This window comes from Propithecus coquereli, unplaced genomic scaffold (genome assembly GCF_000956105.1).
Source record: "Propithecus coquereli isolate 6110/MARCELLA unplaced genomic scaffold, Pcoq_1.0 Scaffold1, whole genome shotgun sequence".
Lineage (NCBI taxonomy): Eukaryota > Metazoa > Chordata > Mammalia > Primates > Indriidae > Propithecus > Propithecus coquereli.
The window spans coordinates 8,118,361-8,135,505 of record NW_012133857.1 but is presented as its reverse complement, the minus strand read 5'-3'; the positions used below and the strand labels follow the sequence as shown (position 1 = coordinate 8,135,505).

Genomic DNA, 17,145 nt, shown 5'->3' with positions numbered 1-17,145 from the left:
CTGAGAGATTCACAAAATCCCATTTTCCTACAGAAATAGGAGAGGTTACCAAGCACTCATGGCTGCCATCTGTATCAGAACCTCACTTGAGTCTTCAAGGAGCAACGCTTAATTGCATAAATAAGCAAATCCTTTTATTTCAATCCAGTAAATAGGTATGGCTTCTGGGAATGTGTGGATGTGTCCAGCAGTAAGGGTGCCGCACCCCCATCCTTACTCTGGCGCAGGCATGGCGCCTCTGCTGGAGAGCTCAAGACACTGGCCTATCCACTGACAGAAACATAGTTGCTACCCAAAGGGAGGAAAGTAATGGGGGTGGGGGGCAGAGGAGAGGTCCCTCCTGCCACTCTGAGCCTAGCTTGACTTAACTTTTTATCAGCAACTTCCAGGTTTTAATCATTTAAATTCCCAGTGGTAGAGTGGTCTCAGAAAGCTAATTGCTTTTCTGCTAACTCATTTCACTTTAGTTTTGTCTACTTGAAATGATAATATGTAGAGCTGATGTAGACACTATTTCCCATTCCCATAATTTACCCTGTTTTTTGGAAATGATGAAAAATCTTGATAGTCTCACAGCCCTTTGGAAAGTGTGCCCAGCTGCACTGACCCTAAGCCCTGCTCCAGAGATGCCTGGAAGAACTTTTACTAAACTGGGAGCAAAATCAGACCTTCTAACTCTTTTATCATGTCTTTGATTTGCTAGTTGTAGCCTGAGAATAGGTCATTTTAAATGAGAACTTTGAAACTTTAGGAAAAGATGGTTTCCATCTAAAGCTCAGGAAGATAAAATTTAGCAAGATAGTCCATTACTCTGTGCTACCACTAGGTGGAGGGCCAACAAGTGTCTCCTCAGCTTTCTGACCATTGTGTTGGTGGGTTTAGGATGGGGGCATGGCCAGAGAGGCTTGGGTTTTTAAGGGGAGGGGAGGAGGGGTTAGGAGATTGTTTTCCATTCATAGACATTTCAGTGTGTCCAGCACTTGTCACTTCCCCTTGGGATCTTAGCTACTTTTCAATGTGACCATTTGTATTTTTTACTAATATTGAACCAGAATCTTTGAGCCCTGCATTGTTAGGTGGAGGCCACTGTGTTCCTTGCCTCCTTAGTGCTGCTTAAAGGGGACAGTGTTTTTGACTGAGGGCTGCAGGTGGGGGCAAAGCATAGAGGCAACCTGCAGAAGCCATTTGAGGCTAGTTGTGCTCAAAGTCTCCAGAGCTGATGGGATAACTCTCCTAGAAACTTCGAAGGAGAGCTTATGACAAAAACCTTATGAGCTGCTCTTCTGGTACCCATTTATAGGGAAGCTTCTGCAGGCTGAGAAATGAGCACATGTACACACACAGGAATCAGCCTTGGGACTTGCCTTGGGGCCAGATGACTTCTAGAGGGGTAAGACCTTGAGTTCGTTCTGCTCTAGGTACCCACTAAATCACTTTTTCTGCTGTGGACCTGGCCTGACCTGCTGTAAGACTCCGTAGATTTGCAGGCTTGATTGATTGCAAGGGAAGCAACAATGGGCCTAGTGTCTAGAGTCCCATTCCAGGTGGACATAGCCTTGGTCTCAATCTACCCCAGTTAAACCAGGGATGTTCCAAGCAGGTGGAGCAGGGTGGAGGTGATGAGTCAGGAGAGGTGGAGAGCTGGGAGGGGCACCGTTCCCAGAATCTTTATTAGTTTATCCAGCTTGGTAAACAGTTTCCCACAACACTGGAAGAGGGACTGGATCATGCTTTATCAAGGGTCTCAATTGGTTTTGGTAACTGTAAATGCAGAAAACATTTGGTTTTATGCCCAAAAAAACCAAATGCATGTTCCCCTACTGAAATAATATATTGCCATGCATGTGAGCAGGGGGCTAGAATTACCAGTCTGTGTTTGTTCTCTCTCTCTCTCTCTCTCTCTCTCTCTCTCTCTCTCTCTCTGACAGAGAAGCTTTTTATTGAGGGTTCCATGCCCTTGGTTGCATTCTTTGTTGACTTCAACATTTGTGGTATAGTAATAAGTCTCAAGACCAGGGCACCCATTCATTACCTTGAGGCAAAAGATAAACCCAAGGAAAGCTAATCTGACTGATGTTAGACTAGAAGCCACACCTGTGGAGTGATAAATTCTGGCAGAGTACACAGAAGCAGGCCAGATAAGGGCCAGTGTGCCTAGATTAGAGTCTCAGCTCCCCAGGCACTAGTCCTGTGACCTTGGCCTGATTACATAACCTCTCTATGACTCAGCTTCCTTATCTAAAATGGGGTCAATACTGTCCCAGGATTCAGTTTAAATAAATAAAGAAAAATAAAATGGGGTCAATACCTCTTAGGGTCGCCATGAGAATTAGATGAGTTAATACATCTAAAGTGCCTAAGAGTGGTGTCTAGTTCATACTAAACATTCAAAAAAGCTGTTAAAATTTCCCTCCTTGTAAAATGAGAGAGTTAGACCATATGGGGTCTCTCATCCTGCAGGTCAAATCCCACCTATGAGACTTTTGTTTCATTTAGAGAGGCTTTTGTTTTTTTTAAGGTAAATTAAAATTTTGTTAGGGCTGGAAAGTTTGCCACACCCTCTGTCATTGCCTGCTAGCTGTATGTGGCCCTTTGTTCAGATATATGTAGTTTCCTGGCTAGCCCCTATAAGCATTTGGTTTTTTATCCCCTGGAGATGGTCTCTAAGGCCCTTTCCAGGTCTACATTTCTGTCCAACTCTGTTGGAAAGGATCTCTGTGCTGTGAGTGCCCGTGATGAGGTGGAAGCCTCATTTCTCTATGCCAGCCCCTCTCTTCAGCCATCAGCAGAATATGGGATCTCTGGCCTTCTTATGTTACCTACAGCATCGTATCCCATCCCCCACTCCACAGTTGCCTTCAGTTTCCCCAGCCTCCTCAGAGTCACTCCATGGCTAGGGCACCATCCACACACGGGAGCATTCCATGGGCTCATGAGTCTCCAAAACTTCCTCTGCCTGACTGCTAGCTACATTGAAAGAATGACTTATTTAAAAAAAACCAAAAAGCTGTTTTAAAATGGGTTAAATTTCCACTTTAAATTAACCCAGTGGCAAAAAAAAACCAAACAAAAGCAAAAAAATACAATGGAACATGGTTTATTAGGTAGATTAATTTGGACAGTTGGACGCCGGAAGTTCTGTAAACCATCCCCTAGGGCTGTTGAAGAGTTAATGCATTAATTCTGGATTAATTAGTCACACCCAGGAGGATATGCCCATCATATTCAGGAGAAGATAAAACATTTTGAGAATGAGCATCTCTGACTGGATTTGTCTATGCAGAGATCTCTATAGATGTATTTTAAAGCACTTAAAACGTGAGACTTAATATTGATTGCTTAGTGTTTAAATTAGAAACAGGTTGTGTTTTGCTGGCTGTGCAAAGTAAAAGCTTGGTCCCTGGTGACTTGATTATTTCACCATAAATGAGGTGATTTTCACAGCTGGCTGTGTCCAGCAGAGGCAGTGAGGGAACAATGAGGTTGCTATGACAGTAACGAAGTTTCTCTTGGGGACTTTAAAGTGAGGTTCTGCTGGCTGGTAGTGGTAAGGGAAGACTGATTAGAGAAGCAAAGTTATTATACAACAGTGTAGTCTGTTTTAGGATTCAATCTTACACCTATACTTTGAGATTTCTTTTAGGGTTACCCAAATGGGGTGGGCACAGCTTTGGGCCTTCACATAGGTTTTGCTTTTCCTGGAGTCCCCTGCCTCTCTGTGGCCTGACCAACTCCTACTCATCCCAGGTTTGAGGTCCCCTATAACCCTGAATGCTGACTGACATCCTTGCCTCCCACCTCAGTTTGCTTCCTACCATGAAACTCCCCCTACTTCACAGGAACTGCTGGCTTTGGGTCTACATATATAGATCTCCGGTGGCTGGCACGGGGCTGGGTACCTTCCAGGTGGCCGAGGGGTCAGAAAGTTTCGATATGTGATTTCATATAGTCCATGCTGAAACAGCTGGTTTCCTACCTTTCTGGGCCTTTATTATCACAGTAAAATGATTGCTGTGATGTTTATTTTTCTCACACACATATTAAGGGTTTGTTTGTATTAAGCCAAAACTCTCAAAAATGTCCTGTTAAACACTTTCGAGTAGTGTTTTCTGGGTGGCAAATGTTTTGTGTTTTGGGGGTTTTTTTAGAGACAGGATCTTAGTCTGTCACCCAGGGCTAGAATGCAGGGCACAATCAAAGCTCACTGCAGCCTTGAACTCCTGGCTCCTAGTGATCCTCCCAACTTAGCCTCCCGAGTAGCTGGGACTGCAGGCACGTGCCACCACACCCAGATAATTGTTCTATTTTTTGTAGAGACAGGGTTTTGATATGTTGTCCAGGCTGGTCTCTTGAACTCCTGGCCTCAAGTAATCTTCCCACCTCAGCCTCCCAAAGTGCTGGAATTACAGGCGTGAGCCACCACATCTGTGGAATCCTATTAGTTCTTTGTTGAGGTAATTGGGTATAGTATCAAGAAGCCAAAAAGGAAAAAAGTTTTTCTCTTGAAAAATATCAAATAAAGGGGGTAACCTAATATTTAATCAGCTAACAGTCTTTCTCTTACTGTCATTCATTTTCCTTTTTTTAACTACAGTGATAATCTAAAGTTTATGACATAACTGACATACTATCATACATGTCTTTTAAACCATTCCAGAAAGGTTATTGTTCTTACATTGTGGTTTTTGTGTTGAAAGTATCATAGCACATTCTAAAGCTGCGAAACTAGAGATGGTGTATATCAGGGTCCCCAACCTGTGGTGAGTTGTATAATTATTTCATTATATATTACAACGTAATAATAATAGAAATAAAGTACATGATAAATGTAATGCACTTGAATCATCCCAAAACCATTTCACCACCACCCCCACCACCACTCCCACCCCGGTCCATGGAAAAATTGTCTTCCATGAAAACTGTCGCTGGTGACAAAAAGGTTGGGGACCACTGGTGCATATGATGTAACCCCTCTGTAAGCCAGCTGTTTGATTCTCTAGGCCTCCCAGCTTCCTGCGCCTGCCAGAGAACAGTATTTATTGTACTCTGAAGATAAGAGAGTTAATTACTACCGGCTGAGGTTCACAATGCCACCACTCTCTTGTTTCTCTTTGGCTAAAGATGGGTTCTATTAGAAATCATTGGGAAGTCCCATCACAGGCACTGACAAATCAGGGTGCAGTACTGGTCTGGTTCACTGTATGTGTCTGGAGGCTGGAAAGGTGGCAGATGCTATTTTTTCCCCATTTCAGTGACTTTTCTTAACAGCAGCTGGCTCTTCCAACATTCCGCAGGGAAACTGGAATAAAGCCTTGCCCCTTTGCTTTTTGCGTGTGGAAAGACTCACCCAGCTTTTTGATTGCCGTTCTGTATAGTTCAGCCAATGCTACCCCTGAATTTGAAGGTCGAGGAGGTGATGACCTTGGCACAGAGATCGCTAACACCCTCTACCGCATATTTAACAATAAGAGCAGCATTGACCTGAAGTCCCTCTGCATTAGTCCTCGGGAGCACTGCTGGGTTCTCTATGTGGATGTGCTGGTGAGTATCATGTTGATGAATCAGCCATACTCTACCTTTGTTGGAGACCACTTGGCCCACTTTTCTCCCAAAGCTTTTTCCCTCTTCAGGTGGATGTTTTCAACTTACAGGGTGAGATTAGTTGGGGAAAGATGGCCTTCTAGAATAATTTTTTAAATTGGATATAACATACATATAAATAACATGTATAATGCCTCTCTATAATAAAATTATGGTCATATCATGGTAGCACCTAAAATTATCTGCAGAGGTTGTCAGGGAAGCAAAAAAAAAAAAAAAAAAAATAAGAGATGCTCTCTGAATGGTCCAGATAAAGTTGATGGGCAAAATTTAGACAGGTTGGCACAGTCTGTGTGGAATGGGGATAAGCCCTTTACATGCACTCTCATTTAAACCTTACAAACCTTTTGTAAGTGGACCCTCTTATATTCCTCACTCATAAGTGAGGAAACTAAGACAGAGCCTCAGCTTCTGAGCAGTGCTGTTGGGTCTCAAAGCCAGGTCTATGTGATGTTGACACCTGCTCTTGACCTCACTGTGCCATTGTCCCTTGAAACAGCCTAGAACCTCATGCTCTGAGACCCTCGTGTCTCAGGTGAGGACCCAGAGGCCCTACCTCTTCCCACACAAAATCTGCTCCTAGGAGTCTTTTCAGGCCAGCCCTTCTTTCCCTCCCAAATACTCTTCTACCCAGGTTTTGGTGCTTGATGGTAACTTCTCTGGGCAGCTGTGATTAATTATGCCTTTGCGTAATAATGTAGCAGTCAGTGGCTTATTCATGTACAGGCCCTTGTTGGGTTTGTTTTATTCCTCATTAAATTTTATGAACCTTGAGATTATCGACTACATCTTCCACTTCAAATTGAGGACACAGACTAAGCCATTGACCAAACAGATTCTTTAGTGAATGTGGCGATAAAGGAGATATTGTAACTGATAGTGAACTTCATGAAGAGAAACAACTGGCTGTTGTCAGCTCTACATGAAGCAGGGTAGGGCTTTCTGGATATTTTTAAATTAATATGATAATGGATGGAACATAGTCAACACTGCTATCTTTATAGCAATGGTAACCATTGTCTAACAGGTTAGGACTGTTCGGAATGCTGATGCTAATAGATAAAAATAATGAAATTATAAGTCTATGTGCTTTTCCTTATCTCTGATAAGTAGGATGTACCTTGTAGTGTGATTCCCACCAAGCAGACAATTTCACAGGTCCTGGTTTTGAGGAGGTGGGAACCAGCAGCCTACAGTCTTACCACGGACTGTAGAGACAGGCTTCATAGTTGCCCAGGGAGGTGCAGCCCCCTGATGTGAACTCTCTGGTTCCACCTTGTGTCTGAAGAGCATTATGTCCTCTTGCCTCCCCCACCAAAAAAGTTGAATACATGAGTGCTATGGCACCCTGCATTTGTCCTTTGGCGATCCTGCTTTTCTCCTCCTGGCTATCTGTGCACACCTGTGGTTTGTAGAAGAATGGCCCAGTGATAAGGACTGAGGCACTTATGATTGAGTTCTAGTAAAGCAACAGAAAAGCCTGTTCTGTTGGTGAAGGCTTTGGCAAAACTGATGAATATGGGGACGTTATCTCAGCTCAGAAACAGCCCTCTTCTTCCTTGAGCAGGAGTATCCTGGGGGATTCTGTGCACTATGTCCCTGTCATCTGTAGACCTTTCTTTTTAAGACGCTTGGCATTTGGATTTCTTCTTAGATATTTTTAGAAAAGTTTTGCTTCTTTTGGAGGAAGATTTGAGCTTTTGAAATGTCATCTTCAGAAAAGTTTAATGAATTAGAAAAGCATTTAAATAATTATGAATGAGGTAGATCAGTTTTTGTCATTCACATAATTTGTATCCGTGGAGGGGTTCCTCCTGCATGGAAGCAAATGTTTGCTTTCAGCCTTGATGGGAATGTGCTTTGTGCATGTAAGCCTGGGGATAGATTTTTGTTTGGAGGATAAGTTTTTATCCTAAATCCAAAGATATACTGAATAGATTGAATCTGTGTTTGAAGCAAGGTGGTGGAAATCCAGTCTTGTCACTGAAATTGTGAAAAATGAATCTCCTATAATTTATTTTTACCAACTTGTCTGGGTAGTCCTCAAGCAGATATTCTATCCTCAGACAGATGTTCGCTGGGTACCCTGCCATGTCTTCATACATTTATTGCAGACGTACTTACTTAAAACCTATTACAGTCAGATGATCCACCTATTTTCAGTATTGTGTTTTTCTCCAATTGAGTTATTTTATGAGAGTAAAAATTTAACTTCATGAAAATTTTTCTTTGCTATTCATAGGTTTTTAATGGCATCAGTTTTTACCCCACCTGGGATAACTCTTAGGACTTTGTCATACTCACAATGTACAGGTGACCTTTGATGGGGACATTGGTCACAAGATTGGTCTTTCCATGGGCCCTGGGAGTGGTGATGAGAACCAGCATGTGGCCTGTGGTCTGTGGCCTTGGGCATGGGACGGAAAGAGAATGGAAGTGTCGCCGCAGCACCTGCAGCTGGCTGTGTGGGTGACGGGAGGTGCTGAGCCTGGGTGTCTGAGCAAATGGGAAATCCAGGAGGGGCAGGTTTGTGTGCGGGACACACGTTTGCTACTTGGTAGGCTGTGTTTCTTAGCAGCGTGTTTTAGAAGTTTGCCTTAGGAAAGAAACCCCTCCTCCCCAGGGTGCTAGAGAATAAGTTGTGCTGTTTCCCTAAAAGAACCACTCTAGGATTTATGCATCTGAAAGAGGGAGGTGTTTGTGTCTTCCCCTTCTCCAGTTCTCCTTTCCCACCTCTGTTACAGGAGGGATTTTTTCCCCTGGAGAGAGTGGACACCTATAGCCTGCTCTAGGACCACAGTCCTGGGGTGCCTCTCTGTGACACTGAATGTCCTGTGCCTCCTCTTTTCCTCCTAGCTTGTTCTGGATCTATGCAGGTAGCCCAGTCGGCTGCTTCGGATCTCCCCATACCACTTACTCTCCCCTTGCTTCTTAGCTGCACTAGTATGTTTAGCAAAAAGACTCTTGCTAGGCTGGGCCTGCCTGGCAGTAGAGAGAGGAAGGTAGGATCTGTGAGCACCTGTAATGGGCTGGGAATGTTAAGGTTGTGATCTCATTTCATCCTCACAGCCACCCTATAAAGACACATGGCTTTGCTTTACTGATGGGGAAACCAAAGCTCAGAGGACACATAGCCAGCAAGTGGCAGGGATGAGTGTCAGACCCACAGTGTCTGACTCCAGGGGGCACCCTGAGTTGCCCCATTGTGTGGTACACTGTGAGGAGTCTGGGCAGGCAGACCTGAGACTGGGGGTGGTATCATTCCTTTGCACCCTGTGGAGGAAGACAAGCTGATTGGTGCCTGCCCTTCTGGAGGGCCCCTCAGCAGATATTCAGGGTTTATTTTAGCATTCTGCCCTCCTCATTTCATGTCTAGGTGATAAGCTAGAATGTTGAAAATCAAAGTTTGTGTCCAGCTATAATGAGACACATCACAGGACAATAGAAAGAGCACTGCACTTAGCTAATGCTTACTATGTGCTTAACACACTTTTCAGGGCTTTACCAATATTAACTCATTCTAGCTTTGTAAGAACTCTGTGAGACAAGTGTGATTTTTATCCTCTACAGGTGGTCAAAAGAGGTTCAGTACCACCCAGGGTCATGCAGCTAACTGGAGAAGACAGGAATCGAATCCAGGCATACTAACTCAGGAGGCTGGCCCAGAGCCCCTTTGCTGTGTGGCAGTCTATATGTGAACAGTCACCAGAGTAGAAAAGAACTAGTCCAGTTGCTCGGTGAATAAGTTGCAGTTACAAAGCCAGGTGGTAACATAAGCTGGGGATCATATTTTAATAACAAATACACAAGGATATATAGGAAAGAGGATATGTGGACCTGAGGTTTGCTTGGAAAGCTGAAAGGTGAGAGTTAGAGATTTGCAGTGGGCATGAATGTGGTACATGATGAGATGTCCTGGGTATAATTGTTGACTCTGACTTAGCTAAGTTTGGAAGGGCCAGGCTTAGGGCCTACCTGCCTTCCATAAATAATCACCAGCCTCATTCTTCATAGCAGCCCCTCTTTTGAGCTCCAGGATTAAGGATTGAACAAAACCACAGAGTCCCAGCCTTTAGGAGTTCATAGTTCAGATGAAGAGGAGACAGATTCTAAACAAAAATACACAGAAATACATGACTTTTCTTTCTACATATGACTTCTCTCCTTTCTTACTCGAGGCAGCCTAGTTGGCTTTATTCCATAACCTCAGGCCAAGTCTTCTCTAAAAGGAGGGCAGAGGGATGTGCTGCCTTCCACTAACCTTCCCTGCTAGATGAGCACACGTAATTGCACTCAATGCTTTTGTTCATGGGCAAGAGCTTTTATGAGAGACCTTAGCTTTTATTATAATTAGTGTAAAACATGCAGCAGTGTTTCATGTTTGAGCATCAGTTGTATATTGATCATTGCATACAAGGGGTAATTCCAAACGTGAACCTGCTAGCAGCTGCAGCATCAGTAGCCACCGTTTTCTACTTGCTTGGAGGCCAGGCATACATTAGCAAAGATTGGAGTAACTCTTGGGGTGCCATTGGGAGCTGTTTGGGGCAAAATAAAAGTGATCAGTCGTTCCTTCAGTGCAAGCCCAACTGGGTGGAGTTCCACTGGGAGGAGCTCCACAGCAAGCCAATGCCTCTGAGCGTTGGTACACAGCTGGGGCCAACTGTGACCTTGCACGTGTGGCCCATGTACGCACAGCCATGACAAGGCAGCCCTTGCAGTTAGGGCGAACACACTGTGTCAGTGAGCTGTAGTCACCACATGGCTTGCCAGGAGAGCAGCCATACATTCTTATCTTTATTTGATACGTACACGTTCAGTCACCATTTCTTAGGAATCAGTGTCCTTAATTGGGATAATATGTAAAGTAAGAAATGATGCTTGCTTTTTCTTCCCTTCTCAATCCCTGTCTCCCTTAGCTGCTGGAATGTGGTGGAAATTTGTTTGATGCCATTTCTGTTGCTGTAAAGGCTGCTCTCTTCAATACAAGGTGAGTCTTCCTACAAACAGCTCTGTGGGCCTGCAGAGGACCAGAGCAGACACTTGTATGGAACACTGAGTAAATTTCTACTGTAGCTCATGGGTAAAGATAACTAGGGGTTTTAACATTGAAAGTTGTGGTATCTTTTTTTTTGTTCCCCCGGCCCAATTTTTTCTTTAAATTATTATGGGTACATAACATTGTATATCTTTATAGGGTACATGTGATAGAAAATGGTGGTATCTAATGTTAACTTCCAGGAAAGAGAGATTTCATAAGTTAAAACTGAAATATGCTTGTATTTCTGTATTTATTTTTTGTATTGTTATTTTCATAAGTAAACACATATTAGAAAATTACAGAGAAGCAGGAAAAAGTAGACACCTCCTACAGGTCAACCACCTAAATACTGTTCCTGGGAAAACTCATGGGGATGAGGATTTTGCCTGTTTTATATTCTGCTCTTTCCCTAGCACCATGAACAGTGCCTGACTCATGGTAGGTGCTCACATATTCCTTGATTGTACAGAAGAATGTTCTAACAGCAGGGTGGCAGCCTGCTCTTTGGTTTAAGTTAAAAACAAGAAATTATGCCACTGTGGTTCAGCTTTCTAGACAGGCTGTGTAGAAGGGGCAAGGTGCTAAAGCTTTTGTGGTATACACATTTCTTCTGACTATTTGGTTATATAGCCTTTCCAACTTCTGTGCACCAAGTACTTTGAGAAAAGTTTGTAGCATTTGTAAGTAACTATTAGGTTATTAGTATGAAATGTCTGATTTCCTTAAGTACGAAGTTTGACACTTGATATCTCTGACATTTCACTTCGACACTTCTTGTTTTATTTTTATTGTGAAGGTACATCCGCATTCTTTAAAATGCACGGTTTGGCTTGTGATTATCTTTCAAAGTTTTTTTAGAGCAATTTTTGTGAAACCATGGATAAGTCAAAAATTTTTGTCATTATTTTCAAATATGAGTTCCATCGTGGAACCAATGTGCAGGCAGCTCAAAATATCAACAAAGTGTTTGGGAAGGATCTGGCTAATGAATGTACAGTATGGCGATGGTTTGAAAGGTTCCGTTCTGGTGAGTTTAATCTTGAAAATGAGCCACATGGGCGCCCGGGACCAAGGTGGATGATGATGAGCCGAAAGCTGTAGTGGAAGTGAATCCATCTCAACCTACGTGTGAATTAGTAGCAAAGTTTGACGTTACTATTCCAACGATATTGAACTATTTGAAACAAATAGGCAAGGTAAAGAAGCTGGATAGATGGGTACTGCATGAATTAACTGAGAGTCAGGAGAGAATTCTTCTGGAAGCTTGCCTTTCTTTGCTGTCATGACATAAAGGTGAACCATTTCTACACCGCATTGTTACGTGTGATGAAAAGTGGATTCTTGTTGACAATCGCAAGTGTACGTTCGGTACGATGGTTGGATAAAGACGAAATGCCGAAACACAGTCCCAAACCAAATATTCATCAGAAAAGCTAATGATATCTGTTTGGTCACCACTACAGCTTCATGAAATGTGGTCAGTCGATTACAGCCATGTCTACTGCAACTAATTGGACTAAATGATGAGGATGCTTGTGATTAAGCAGCTGAGATTGATCAATAGAGACAGGCCTGTCCTCTTGCAAGACAACGCTCAACCACGTCGCACATATAATGTTGTTCAAACTGCAGAGGCTGGACTTGGAAACTCTGTGCTTCACCATATTCCCCAGACCTGGCACCAACTACCACTTATTCCAGGCTTTGGGCCACTTCTTGCATGGAAAAATACTCAATTCGCCTCAAGCTGTGGAAAGCACCTTTTGCGATTTCATCCCCTCTGGCCCTCCAGACTTCTTCGCTGCTGGCATATCCAAGCTACTATTAAGATTGCAAAATTGTGTTGATAGTTTAGGCACATAGTTTGGTAAATTGTACTGCTTCTTGTTTGAGACATAATAAACTATTGATTCGAAATCGGACATTTCATATTTAATGACCTAACTCTGTAGGTGGGAGTGCTCGTTCCATGAGAAGGCTTACGTTAAGGTAACACAGGCTCCCAGGGTGTTAAAAAATGAGAATTAGAAACTTCTAGGAATATAACCTAAGGAAATAATTGAATAAGTGAGCAAAGATGTTTATTCTAGGTTGTTCATTACAGGTTCTTTGTAGTGGTAAGAAATTGGAAACAAACTGAGTGTGTCCGACGTAGGGGCTTGAAACCCACACAGCAGCATGTTTAAAGGCTTGTTAATATAGAAAACCATTTACTAAATGCAGTTTTCTCATCCTGTTTCTTTGTTTGCTTTATTGTATCTTACTTTTGGTAATTCTTATACTTAATATGTCTTGAAATATTTATGTCCTACAATGGTCGTTGTAGTTATTTTTCAGTGTTCACATTTTGACCGATTTAACATTTATCTGTATTTTAGAGTTTTTTTTTGTGGTGAATATAGACTACCTGTGTAATTTAAAACAAACAAATTACAGGATGGAGTAGTTGCTGAGAATGAAAGCTGTAGAGTCTCCCACCCCTAACTGTGCCACTAGACTCCTTGCTGAGATGATTTGAGACATGGACCTGGCACTCGTGGCCACTGTGGGAGGTTGTGTGCCAGATCCCAGCAGCAGCAGCTTGTGCTTGGGCCCTGTTGGAAAAAGAAAGGAAGTTGCCATCTGATGTATCTCGAGCCTCAGAAATGACTCCCCATCTGCCAGCTGGTTTCCATGGGCACCCAAGCAAAAAGAGAAATTGGGAACTAGATGAGGCTGGTTAGCTGTGGGGGAGGTGTTGGGCAAACTGTACATCAGGATGCCAAAACCCAGCTGCTCAGGGTGGGGAGGACACCTGTCATGGGCGCAGTCATGATCTCATCCCCAGACCAAGAACAGCTCTGCAGGCAGCAAGGAAGGAGGGCTCTGAGGCACTGAGTGCCCCTAGTATGCGGACAGACCTGTACACTCAGGGTCCTTTAGAAGGGTAGAGGCTGTCTGAGGGTATTCTTTAACCCTTCTGCCCAGGGTTGTGGCCAGATGGTTGGGAAATTAGAAGATATGGGGTGTGTGTGTGTACATACTTGTTTTTTTTACATACCAACCAAAGTTCAACCTGGTTACCTGACTTGTTCAAATAGGATAGTACTTAGTACTTACAACCTGGGGGCCCCTGACGTGGAGGATCCAACCAGGGTAGACAGTAGCAGGACTCCTTGACCCTTATGGACATTCTGTGGCTGAAGTTCCCCTAGTCTGGATGCTGCATTGTGTAGGGATGGCCAGCAGGGCTGGATCATAGGGGGCTTTTGTTAGAGGAACTGGGAAAAGCACCAACACTGTTTTCATTACAGTAGCTGCGTGGACCACCTCTTCCTTCCTGGCTCCTCTACCCTAGACTGGAGAGAATTGGCTTTATGGGTTAAATGTATTTTCCAGCACCCAGCTCAAGAAACAATGTTGCCAACACCCCTGAAGCATCCCCCACCTCCTGTAGCCCTGTGTAGTCATTACACTCACTGTGTAATGTAACTCACATTACACTCATTATCACCAGTGTCCTAAAACTATAGATTAGTTTTGTACTTGATGTAAGTGGTATTATACACTACGTTCTCTTTCATGTCTGCCGGGTTCACTGAGCATTATGTTTTGAGACATCTGTGTTATTGCCTGTAGTCATAGCTTGCATTTTTCTGTGTGGTGTTCCACTGTGTGCATAAATCACAGTTTATCCATTCTATTGTTGATAGACATCTAGGTAGTTTCCAGTTTTTGGCTATTACCAATAGGGCTGGACACAAACATTTATGTACTGTGTTTGGTGCACATATTTATCCATTTATGCAGGGAAGGAGTGTTTTGGGTCATAGGGTATGGCTATGTTTAATTATAGTATTAATAGATACTGCAAAACGGGTGTCCAAAGTGCTTTTACCAGTTGATACCCCCACCAACAATCTGTGAGACTTCTGGATTGCTCCACATCTTTGCCAACTCATGGATTTTTTTGGTCTTTTTACTATTAGCCATCCTGGTGGGTGTGGCTGAGTATCTCATTGTAGTTTTGATTTGCATTTTTGGTGACTATTTAAGTTGAGCACCTTTTTGTGTGTTTAAAGCCTTTTTTATGAAATCACTGCTAAAGTCTTTTTCCCATTTTTCTATTGAGCTCTCTGTCTTGTGTTTGGTAGGAATTCTTCACATAATCTGTCAGATAAATATTTGTAAATATTTTCTCCACTCTGGATTACATTTTTAGTTTTTAAATGACTTTTTTTGATGAACGGAAGAGTTCATAATGTTAAAGTAATTGAATCTATATATATTTTTTCCTTTATGATAACACTTTCTATATCCTGTTCAAAAAAATACTTGTCTTCTCCAAGGTCATGCAGATGTTCTGTTTTTTTACCTAAAAGTTTTATTGTTTTATCTTTCACCTTTGTAACTACGGTCTATTTGGTAAGGATTTTTGTGTGTGGTATGAGGTGGGGTCAAGATTCATTTTTTTTCCGTGTGGATATCTGATTGACCCAGCATCATTTTCTAAAAGATCTCCTTTCCTCACTGTACTGCCACGTTGCCTGTGTGCTTTTGACAGGGATAACAGGGATGCAGATGATAAAGTACAGGTATAGTATAACTTTCTCTTGTGAGACACAGAGATTCCAACTCCTATTCTCAATCTCAAGAAAAAGAAGTTATTTTTCCTCCTCTCACTAAGTGGGAATTTTAATTGTGCTTCTGCTTCCAGGATACCAAGAGTTCGTGTTCTGGAGGATGAAGAGGGGTCAAAGGACATTGAACTGTCTGATGACCCATACGACTGCATCCGGCTAAACGTGGAGAATGTCCCCTGCATTGTCACGCTGTGCAAGGTATAAGTTCGTATCTTAAGGTTTTTGTTTTCCCTGTGGATGTGGGTCTCTAATCCCAACCTGTTGAGGTTATTTAATAAATCAAGAAGTTATAGTATCACAAACCATATAGAAGTAACTTCAACCCAAACCCAATAATTTGATTATATTATAAACCACTACCATGAGTAGCTCTTTCTTTTCTTTTTAACTGAATGATATTACCTAGTCCCGGGAGCACATGAGTGGGTTCATAGTAATAGTAGCCAGAGTTTGTAAAGCTCTGACTGTATACCATGCACTTCACTGAAGCACCCTGTATGCACATCTCCTTTAATTCCCTGGTTGAGTAGTGGTAGGGTGGCAAACACTGTCCCCTCTCCAAAGTGAGGGATTGGAGCAGGTCCTGGGTGTCTTATGTGTCAGGAGTGGTTTTCACATAGTGCAGAGGCCTGTGGAGCCTAACATCTGGCTGATGCTGATGTGTAACTAGCGCTACCCGAGGCCATGCAAAGAGGCCTGTAATGGCTGGGATTGTGGGTAATTCCACACAGGATTCATTATGTAAAAATAAGGCTGAATGGGTCAGGTTTAATTCTACTCAAATCACTTGACAAACCAGGGTGTGGTGAGATGTTCAGACAGAAGGATGTTGGGTCTTGACTCATTCTTGAGCATGTTCCTTAGCGTGCACCCTCTTGATTCACGCTTGCCATCAGGGAAGTAGCCACGTGGCCTCACGTCACGTGTGGATTTCTCCCCTGTGTCCCTATGTGGGAAGCCGTTGGTGGCCTTTGACTTGGAATTACAGTTCTAACCCCTGTTGTGCCATCTTCACACTTCATGTTTTTATTGCACTACTCAGTGGCCTTTAATAGAATTGTTGAACATTCCTTCAAATGCTTTCCTCATGAGCAGAATCTGAAGTAAAGTCTTCAATGGGCAAAGCATGTTCTTTACTGGTGTAGTGATGCCTACCATGAGGCCGTCAAGGGTGGGGATTTGGGGAGTGCGTTACCCACACGTGTGCTGTGCTGCCCTCACTGACTTTGCAGATTGGCTATCGGCATGTGGTGGATGCTACTCTTCAGGAGGAGGCCTGCTCCTTGGCCAGCTTGCTGGTATCAGTGACCAGCAAGGGAGTCGTGACGTGCATGAGGAAAGTGGGGAAGGGCAGCCTGGACCCAGAGAGCATCTTCGAGATGATGGAGGTGAGGCTCTGGTTCCAATGCAGGTGCTGAGACCTGGCTGGGGGTGCTTGCTGCTTCCTACCCCATTGGTCACACCATGGGAATTCTCCCCATTTATACCCTTGACCCCAGACTTGGAGCTTGGAGAGCAGCTGGTGTGGGGTGGGGGTCTGCTCATCTAGCCAAGGTGGTGGGGGTGGGGAGCAGTAGCCATTGCTTTTCCTTAGCAAGTCCTTCCTCCTCTCTCTTCCCAAGTTTTTACATTTCTAAATGAAAGTATTGGACTTTGATAACGTAAAGAGTCACTTGTAACTCCAAAATTGTAAGCTTTTGTGATTGGGGAATTGAGTTCTTGGCTGACTTCTTTCTCTCCTTTGAAGGGAGTGAGTAAAGGTGGCACCAGGGGCTGAAGGGCCGCCATCTTCCTGATTGTTTATAGCTCTAGAGGTGTTTAAATGGAGACAAGTGGGATGGTGGGAAATCCAACCTCCAGGGCTAGGTGGGCCGCTCCCCT

The 17,145-nt window shown here is 43.3% G+C and overlaps 1 protein-coding gene across 1 annotated transcript in view; it reads left to right on the top strand.

The window, feature by feature from the left end:
- EXOSC7 (exosome component 7) overlaps window positions 1-17,145 on the top strand; it is a 45,991-nt gene that overhangs the window by 26,108 nt on the left and 2,738 nt on the right. The window contains exons 5-8 of the mRNA XM_012664700.1: window positions 5,376-5,541; window positions 10,521-10,591; window positions 15,339-15,462; window positions 16,497-16,652. Of these exons, the coding sequence (XP_012520154.1) occupies window positions 5,376-5,541; window positions 10,521-10,591; window positions 15,339-15,462; window positions 16,497-16,652 (517 nt within the window). The remainder of the gene's footprint in view (window positions 1-5,375; window positions 5,542-10,520; window positions 10,592-15,338; window positions 15,463-16,496; window positions 16,653-17,145) is intronic.